Genomic DNA, 10,451 nt, shown 5'->3' on the forward strand with positions numbered 1-10,451 from the left:
TACTCTTTAAAGAGTTATAAGCATTTCTTATATATGTCTATAGAAAACACAGAAATATGTTCTAATTATTATTTAAACTAGTATAAACTGCAAAACTGTAAACATACATTTACAACTGTCTAACACTGGTTTGTTTTAATAGCTGAAAAAAGCAAATCAAATTCATTGCTACTAATTACCTTTGTACATACAATCAAAGTTTACATCAGCCAAAACCTCCTTTCTAACAAAGCATAAGTTAAACTCAGTGTCGGTCTTTCTTTCTGCTCCGAACAGCTTAGCTAGCATGTCCTTATTCTCAGAAATAAAGGCAGCTCAGACCATCCTGGCTAACTAAAGGTACGAAACCGCTCTGGACTGAAACTTAATACCGATATTAAAGCTTCAAATTAGAGCTCTAAAACAGATAGAAATCAACATATACTTCATTCTTTGTAAAAGTATTAATTATTTGGATGATTTTACCATTTTAGACATTAAACTCTGGATCTAATGAATTTCAGTAAATACTTAAATATTCTTGCACCCCTATTAATTTCATTTTTTGCACCTCTTTCAGCTTATTAACAATCTTACCTTAGTTCTGAACACAAAGTCAGGCAGCTCATATCATACGATTCAGCATCTACTGGAGTCTGCAAAGTCTTCAGAATCTAAAATTACACATGCAGACAAACAACATTTAGTTCTATGTAATAAAGGTTCATACTTTAAATATAAACAAATGATGCACATACACATACTGCAATTTACAAATGAAGTTTTGCACACTGTACATTCAACTTGTTTACGTACTGTAACAATCATTTAAGATGTTACTTTATCTCCTTGGGGCTGTTCCAAGGCAGTCTGAACACATTTTGATCAAATACAAAATAAATCTTTTTTCTTGGTCACCAGAATGTGCAACATTCAAGAGAAACATTATCTGGTTACAGAGACAAATGTAATCTTTCCATCACTGTAAATTGCTCAAATGTGTCAATAAGCAATGGGTAGTTATTTTAGTAAATAAGAAGCGAGGACATAATATCTTTTACTTGGGTTTCCTTTATTTCAATTCATAAGCTGTTCTATGTCTCAATGTTTTGGCTAGGACACTGTGACAAGAATAAAAACATAAATAATATTATAAACACAGTTAACCATGCAGGTCGACTATAAGCAGTGAAATACTGATACTTCGCAGACGTACCTCGTCCAGATGGCAGTAAGTTCCTAGCGAAGGGACTTGACGAACATGTCTAGCTTTCTGGATGGCTGTGTGCAGCTCCTTCCGTCTGTCCTCCACTCTCTGACACTCATCCCATCCGGCCGAGAAGAGCTGCTCCAGAGAGCCCAGTTCGGACATCAGCATGCCGCGCCTTCACATCCATTCATACACAGATCCCATAGATTATTACATCACACTTCTATACCAGGGGTGCACAGTGTATAGGCGGTCGACAATCACATACACATCTATACCAAAGAGGTTAAAAATAATGCAAAAATGAATAATTATACATGGAATTAGTTAGAAGGCTCATTTTAATGCAGATCTGTTGCCGTTACTGCTTCATACATTTTGCAACACAGTCTATGCATTTTACACACAACACTGAGTGAGAAGAGTCATCACATGCTAAGCACTTAACGTTGTGTTCATGACCACGATAAAAATATCCAATATGCCAATGTGTGTTTATACCAGTGTTTTCCCGAGTGTAAAATAAGCCGAACAGCCTGCCCAACTGCACATCGCTTGGTTTGTGTGTGGCAGAGAGGACCTGTCTTGTGCTGGAGATGCCTCATCTAACTATAGTCTTCTACCGTCTAAGTTAGTCACAGTAAGCTTTGATCATACATTTCTTGATCCTTAAATAAGCAAAGCTTCTCTGCATTTTATTACAGGTGGGTTTATTGAAACAAGATGTTCAATAAATGGTAATAAATTACGTTAAACTCAAGCTTAACCAGCTCTGACAGATTGGATGGATCTACCACCCATCCTGGAAAAAAATCTAGAGAAAACACTGTATACACACACTGCTATACCAATAATAATCACTAATCACGCTAAATTCGCCAGTCGTTTTAAAAAGTATTCACAAACATATATCTGGGTAACCATATTAAAAAAACTAATAGAAAAAAAAAGGTAAAAATCTATTTCATCTGAGGTTAACGGTTGCATACCGTTCTGGGGGGCCGGCACTGGCATTGCACGCAAGAATATACTTAAAATTTTCATTATACAAAAATAGCCAAAGTAAAATGTGCAGGTTTCTGTGTTGGTGAAGTAAACTAGGCTTATCAGACGAGCTAATAAGCTAAAAATACAGCTGACAGGTATAAGCACTGGATGCTGACAAGGAATTGTCATCTTCTACATACGTTTTTTCTCTTCAGCGGACGTTTGTCAGAACTTTTTTTAAACTGTTTCTGGACGCAATATCAGCGTAGCCTATTTAGCAATAAAAGCTACACTGTTTCTGCTTTCTGTCCTTAACAATGTGTCCTTGCCTAACACAGCTACATTCAGGCACTCAGGTTTCAGAAAAGCGTAACATAACATGTTTACTCACAAACACGCACAAAACATTTTGCAGTTTTGTAAAAACATAAATTCAGCATCACTGAATTGTTGGTCTGTATATTTTCTCTGTCTTCCTGGGACGAAATGTAACGAATACCCGAATTGTGATTTCAGTACTCACATACTGGCACTTTGAACGATAACCAAGTACTGAAGACTGAAACTCTAGAAATCTGATAAACAATGTAGATTATTTTGCTGCTGTCGTATCTCCATTTTTATCCTTTTTCTGTTTTTGACATCATTTGAAATTACCTGTTGCTGTTTACACTGTTTGTAAATTTCATGACGAATGGAACAAAAAAAAAGACCCAAAATCACTTGGAAAAAAGTTTGGTTCCTTTGACCTACATTTAATGTAAAGTATGTTTTTTCCTTCTCCTGTAAAGTTACCATTTTGGAGGTTTTCTTCCGACAACAGCAATTTGCATTAAATCATATACATGTTTGTAATAATCATATCTAATTTTGCTGTCATGGCTACGTAAAATCAACAAATGACACATATTTAACCTGTTTAGGCACACCAAACAAACATGCATTACAGCATGAATTTGTTTTAAAATAAAAAAAAAAAAAAGGAAAATGATCAGTTGCTCATATCAATTTTTACTACAAGGTATTTATTATCATTCATCATATCTGCTCTATTCTTAAGGTTTCTTCCTGTTTCACTTAGTGAGTTTTTCCTTGCCACTGTCGCCTCTGGCTTGCTCATGGGGGCTGGGACCCGGATTTCTTTCTGTAATGCTGACTTCCTTGTAAAGCTGCTTTGTGACAACACCTGTTGTAAAAAGCGCTGTATAAATAAACTTTGCTTGCTTAGTAGTCTTTTTGTGCCCACCTTCTATGTAGTACGCCAACTGCCTTTTCTACGCAATCCTCAATTTCCTTTGTGATCCGAGACTTCTCCTTTGTCATCTGAGCCTGTATGCCTGTAACAAAAGTCTTGTAGAAAGGAAAAAAAAATTAAAACAACACTTTTGATCAATGCAAGCATCAGGTACATTAGGTAAGACCACCTAGAGAGACAATATAATGTAGTGGTTGTAATCTAGGCCTCTTACCTGGTGCAGGCTATCTAGAGTATTAAGGTTTTCTGTTGCTTTAGACAGAGCTTCATCTAGAACCTCCAACACATCCGGACTCTAGACACACATACATCTCCAGTATTATGCTGTCAGCTGAATAAAAGTGATTTTTCAGTCAGATCATAGCACTAATGCCATGATTTGGCCTTATAAACGATTATTTGTGAACTGGATCTGTACCACTTCAGTGCTCTGCTGCTTCTGGTCAGGTGGAGATGCTGAAGGACTCCTAAATCGGCGAGCTCTCTGCTTATCTCCTTCACGGTGTCTGCAGAGGGTGTGTGCGCGCATTTAAAAGTTAGACAATTTCTTTAAATCATTTAATTAAATAACATTTATACCTTTTTTTTAAAAAAAAAAACAAAGTTACTTTAATATTTAGTGAGTGATGAAAGTGTGTGATTAGTGCTGGGCAGTACTGGGGACAATTCAATATCAAAAATTCAAATTACACTGCAGTTTACCGTCCTACCTAGCAACTGGGACACCACCATTTTATGGGTACATTTACATAATGCTCATTATCAAGCAAAATATATCACAAAAACTGCTCAAATTTAAGCACAATATCATGGTCTGTCAATATCACAACATACCAACAGACAACAATTCATGCCCACTGTGTATCAAATATATTGCTGAAACTTAAAAGCAGGATCACTGTGTGTTAATGTCACAGACCACTGTTACTAGTGTCACTACCTTTTCTTGGTGTTCATCTTGGCAGTATAGATAAGTCCTATTATTCTGCTGTCCACCTGCAGGCCATCCACCCCTTCCTCACCAACGTTGGTACCCATCTGCAAAAATGAATTTAAAAACTTTAAAAAATAGCAAATAGTGGGTAGGAATGAATGTCAGCGTATTAATTTAAAGGACCATATCATGCAAAGACAAATAACATTTTTGAAATAACTGAGGTAATATGTAAACATGGTTTAAGTTTCAACATTCACTCTAATATATATATATACATACACACAACGATCAGGCATAACATTATGACCACCTCCTTGTTTCTATGCTCGTTGTCCATTTGATCAGCTCCACTTACTATATAGGTGCACTTTGTAGTTCTACAATTACAGACTGTAGTCCATCTGTTTCTCTGCATACTTTGTTAGCCCCCTTGTACCCTGTTCAGTGTGTGTTGCGCTGGTACGAGTGGATCAGACACAGCAGTGCTGCTGGAGTTTTTAAACACTGTGTCCACTCACTGTCCACTCTGTTAGACACTCCTACCTTGTTAGTCCACCCTGTAGATGTAAAGTCAGAGACGATAGCTCATCTGCTGCTGCACAGTTTGTGTTGGTCATCCTCTAGTCCTTCATCACTGCCCACAGGACGCTGTTGGCTGGATATTTTTGGTTGGTGGACTATTCTCAGTCCAGCAGTGACACTGAGGTGTTTAATAACTCCAGCAGCCCTGCTGTGTCTGATCCACTCAGACCAGCACAACACAAACTAACACACCACCACGTAAAAATACACAAACCTCTATATTTACACACAGTACAGCTCAAACAGCCAATCAAAAACTTCAAGACAAACTAAACAAGAGGGCTCCTCAGATTAGCCTCACGTGATTCCTGCTGACACACTGCTACACTGTGTTGTTGAAAGAGACAGATGACCATCAGAACTATGAAACATACTTTACATACAGCTGTGCAGAAGTGCTTTTCTGATGTCGAACAAAACCCGCTGTTCTCCACTGCAGCACTACTCAATCCAAGTTTATCATGTAGCATAGCTACCTAATGCACGTCATTTAAAATCAGATGAGTTAAATGTTAAGGTATGTTGAACTCACACTAACAGTGGCTTAATTCTATGAAGGTTATGATATGGTATCCGACTCTAGATCAGCAAGTACTAAAAAAATTACTCGTAATCAGCATGAAAAAAGGCATTTATGTACATACATACAAACAGCACTGGCCAATCACTCTAGATCAAACAAAACAATGCAGACTATAACTATATCTGCCAATGCCGTGGAAAGAGGGGATTTCATGTGTTTTTGCTGTGCATGCAAACACATCAAATTACTGCCTTATTGATTTGTAATCAGGGGATTACTGTGCATGAACAGTCTCTTTATTAGTCACCTTGCACTCAGGGCAGGCGATGAAGCCACGTGGAGACTCCAGCGTACGAAGGCACACTGTGCAGAAGATGTGACCACAATGCAGGACATGGGGAACATTTCCCACCACTTCATCCTCTGAACACAAAGACATAGAAAAGTAGTAAGAGTTCACACACACAGACATATAATTTCAAATACAGTAGAATCTAACTTCATAGAAATCCAGCACTCAGAAATCTCAATCATCTGTGAATATTCATCAGATATTTTTATTATTCCTATTATTACTGAAACATATTTAGCGTGACCTTGTAAGCAAGGAACAAGATTTCCACAATATATAATGTATTATTTTAACATTAAACCAAGCAAAACTAATTCTTATTTTAGAAGAAATATCAAGTTATGACAGCAATCCTAGTCCTGAAGGGTCCTTCTCCTAAACATTTCAGTTAACACACCCTTCAGCTCAGGACGGGCGTTGTTAATTAGCTGATTGGTTGAATCAGGTATTTTGAAGCAGGGAAAACACTAAAACAGAGGTATCCAATCTTACAAAGAGCCAACGCACAAAGGGCTGATGATTGCAGATTTTCATTCTAACAAAGCAGGAGCACACCTGGGGCCCATCTAACAAAGCAGGATTTCTTGCTTGGTCAGCTAACTTTAAGCTTAGTCCCAATCTTACCCCGGATTTTCTGTCTCACGATGGTAGATCTCTTTTTAACAGCTACAGTGTCATGGCAACTTATGCTGCACACTTAAACTGCTTTAAGGCAGGTTAAGTTCAGGAATATGGATAGTCAACAGCTCTTGAACCAATCAGACAGCCTTCTGACAGTGCTTTTGGGGTCACTTTTTTTCTCTGTGGCAATAATCGCATGAAAATCTCTCTTTTCAGAAGACAAATCATGCAAAAATATAATACAAAAAGCATTTACAACACTGATAAGCACTAACAGTGTCAGTGCTGACAGTGTTGCTTTTACCATTATAAATGTTTTGCTGCTTACATAGTTACGAAGCATGATTTCTTTTATAGGCTTCTAATGTTTCACATAACTGGCTGTTCATCATATATGTCAGGCTTTCCTGTGCCGCACACACAAGAATTAATCTAAGCATAATATTCATCAAGCAAAACGGTCTCTTTAAACGTATCATCAAGCACTTTTTGGAAGATTTCAAGTAATATGTTATGCTTATACCATATTCAAAAACCCAGAAAGCACTAAAGACACTTAACAAAATCAAAGAATTTAATGCCGTGTGAACAATGTGTGTTTTTTGTACCCATAGCAATATCTGTAAGTTTTCTGTTCCTGACAAATAAAGGTTAAATCCTAGTATCCTGTAGTATCTACACCTGAGTTACAGAGGAGATTCCACTGATTTTTCCAAATTTCTGCATAATTTCATCATTAAGTGTGGTGATAGGAACCAGACATCCAAAGCACTTAATGTGTCTAATGGCAGGATCACACAATATTTTTGTCTTATACGAAGGTCACCAAGTCAGATTAGGCAATCATAGTGGCATAAATCTGTGCCGTGTCTTGGTCAAGAGACTGGCAACACTACAAGTTTGATGCGGACCAACCATCGTTCACGTTCTTGCATGAGTTCACAGGTGGTCGGGGGGGAGGGTCAAGAAACTGTCAATCAGAAGCGTTGTGTGTGATGTGGGCAGGTTTGTGTTACGAAAAGAAAAAGAAAGGAATAGCAATTGTGGAGCCCTTCCTGGGTGTCATGAAGAGGACAGTATGGGCCGAAAAACTGATAAAATCAGTGGAATTCCTCTTTAACAGAGAAAAACAATATAACTGACTGCATTTATTAGGTCTTGTCAGGGACCCAGTCTTAAATGGGAATTCCACCAATTTTTGTGAATAACTCAGTCCTTGAGACGTAAACAAGAGTCATTCAGAGTGGTTTGATGTGAAATACTTCATTTGTAGAGAAACTGACAGAATTTTTAACTTTACAGTGGTGGTGATAGGAACCAGGGTTCGCCCTGTCTCCAACACTAATATAGCCATTTTAATTACTATCCAAAACCTTTTTAATATATGCAACATTGACGATGGTAAAATAGTCACAAATGTGAAAAAATAAGCTTTCTTTGGGGACCATTTTGCCTTAAAAAGCCCTGCATGTATCTGTCCGCAAAGATTTCATCAAGTGAAATGGATTCAAATACATTTTAATCATCACAAAACTACCGTAAAACAGTGTATCAGACATCAGAAAGCATATATCTAATCATTTTACGTAATAACTTCCTGTGAGGGAGCTTTTAGAGGTGGACGTCTGGTTCCTATCACCACCACTGTGAACAATTCTGACTCTTTCTCTACAACAGAGCATTTCACACCAAACCACTCTGAATTACTTTGTTTTCATCTCAACCATTTAATCATGCAGAATTTTTGAAAATCGGTGAGGTTCCCCTTTTAAAGTTTACGGTTGCTAATATCTCCGTTTTTATCGTCTAACTGAACCGTTGAAAGAAGTCGACAGTTACGGTAGCGTTAGCTTTGACGATCAACTTACGCAGACAAAACCACAGAGACGACAAATTTCGCCACTTGTGTTCTCAGCCAACCTCAATCCAGTGATTTCTGTGCATTTGACGTTAAATACATTTATTTCTGTCGAAATAAATATGGAAATATGTCCAGAAACGTAGACCTTTCCTAAGAAATGTACCGTTAGACTTTTCCTAACTCACCAGCTAGGTCACCGCGCTACACGAGGCTGAAGTCAGCTTCTCGTTCGAATTTTTCCGTTCCACCTTAAATGGTGCAGCAGTTACATTCTAGCATCTGAGGCGTTATACTACCTGCTGCACCATTTAAGGTGGAACGGTAAAATTCGAACATGAAGCCAACTTTTAGCTTGGTCCCGGCTAACATTAGCAGAGCTAATGCTTCCAGCATCAGCTATCATAACGGTTAAGTTCGTGTATCCGGCTAGCAACGTTTTCTCTCTAAATTCGCTCTAAAGTGAAGCTACAACTAACAGTAAGTCACCCCGATAACAGCTGTGCCCGTTTTCCCCGAGTTTACCGGGTAAAGTGTAAGGTAAGCCGCAGTTATTGCAGGTCACCGCCGCGTCCGTCATTTTCTCTCTTCTCCCTCACCGTTCACAGCCGGGTGAAAGCTTTGCTCTCATTGGTTAATTGGGTGATACAAATCATCCAATCAGAGCTGCCCTCGCTGAAGAGGTTGTGGATTTCCCTCCAAAAAAATCCCCACAACCTCCTGAGACCCAGAAACATGTAAGTTTGAGATTTTCGGTAATTTTAGGGTAAAATATGCGGAGCCCCGCTGGTGACATCCTGTATAAATAAAAATAATGCGCGTCCACGACTTAGTAAGGTGTGGGAATGAGATGATTAAGTCGTGGCCACGACTTAGTAAAGCGTGGGGACGAGATCCTAATGCGTGGCCGTGATCTCGTCCCCACGCCTTACTAAGTTGTGGCCACGACTTAATCATCTCATCATAAATGCATATTTTTCAACTGCTTACTTCTCTTGCACCCATAAAATGTGGTTGCTGAGATGGCAGCCATTCTGCAAAGGCAGAACTCCTGTTGTGAATGACAGACCCCAACAAATGATATATCATTGGAAAGGCCAGGATGTCTCTACATGGCACACCAGGTTTCAGCACTGTAGCTTATATGGTTTTTGAAATATCCTTTGGGGACTCATGTCCACCACAGAGGACAAAAATGAATTACCAGGTCTCACGATGGATATGTCTGACAATTAAAAAGGCAAAGTTTAGTTTTCAGTTTGATTGTTTTCATTTGTGTACATTGTCTGTAAATCACTTCGAATGACTATACAAATAGCATTATTATTATTAGGCTACGTTTTTACACTTTTAAACCTCAAACTGGTCCCATCATGAAGATTAAAGGAGAACTCCACCCATTTTTCAAAATCTCTGCATAACTAATCGTTTCATCTTAGAATGGTTTGATGTGACATGGTTCATTGTAGACACTCAGATTTCTTTACAGTGGTGGTGATAGGAACCGGGGTCACCATGTATACAAAACCAAGATAGCTGTTTTATTTACTATCCAAAAGTCCATTATTCATATAAGATCTAAGACCTCCAAAATGTTGTAACAGTTACATTGAAAAAGAAGATTTATTGTTTTCCTGAAGCTGAGATCTCGTAAAAAAAAACAAAAAAAAAAACTGTGAAGTAAGTTGCCTTATGATTTTAAGCCGACCTGACTGTTATTTCTTTTATTTATTTATTTTGTTAGGTGATACCAATGCCACGTAACACTGCTGGACAGAGTGATCTCCCCTCAAGCTCAGAGCACCCAGCCTGACAGGCTAAATCAGAATAAAGTCAGCTGAGCTCTGAACATGCAGCGCACAGCACCTTTAACACCTTTCAGACACGCCGTTCCTGGGCTACTTTCTGAGCAGATATAATGAAAAAAGACAAAGAACACTTGCCAAGAGGAAAAAAACACATTTCGTCCAGTTTACTGAGTGACCAATAGACCTACATCCTCGCTTTTGGTGTTAATGCAGGTTTAATTACTTAGCAGGCAACATTTAAAGGGGCACTCCAGCTAAAATAAAAAAATTTAACCCTTGCTTCATCTGTTGTAAACATGCCCACTTGCCTCCTACAGTGCTGCCCCAAAAGTCTCTAGA

General features: G+C 38.4%; 1 protein-coding gene across 1 annotated transcript in view; it reads right to left on the reverse strand.

Moving 5' to 3' along the window:
• rnf17 (ring finger protein 17) overlaps nt 1-8,884 on the reverse strand; it is a 36,189-nt gene extending 27,305 nt beyond the window's left edge. Inside the window, exons 1-8 of the mRNA XM_036575065.1 lie at nt 8,830-8,884; nt 5,781-5,896; nt 4,372-4,469; nt 3,850-3,937; nt 3,646-3,726; nt 3,423-3,526; nt 1,196-1,364; nt 577-653 (exon numbers count right to left, since the gene is read on the reverse strand). Coding sequence (XP_036430958.1) covers nt 577-653; nt 1,196-1,364; nt 3,423-3,526; nt 3,646-3,726; nt 3,850-3,937; nt 4,372-4,469; nt 5,781-5,896; nt 8,830-8,884 — 788 coding nt within the window. The remainder of the gene's footprint in view (nt 1-576; nt 654-1,195; nt 1,365-3,422; nt 3,527-3,645; nt 3,727-3,849; nt 3,938-4,371; nt 4,470-5,780; nt 5,897-8,829) is intronic.
• Between the last annotated feature and the right edge of the window lie 1,567 nt (nt 8,885-10,451).

This window comes from Colossoma macropomum, unplaced genomic scaffold (genome assembly GCF_904425465.1).
Source record: "Colossoma macropomum unplaced genomic scaffold, Colossoma_macropomum, whole genome shotgun sequence".
In the NCBI taxonomy this organism is placed as follows: Eukaryota; Metazoa; Chordata; class Actinopteri; order Characiformes; family Serrasalmidae; genus Colossoma; species Colossoma macropomum.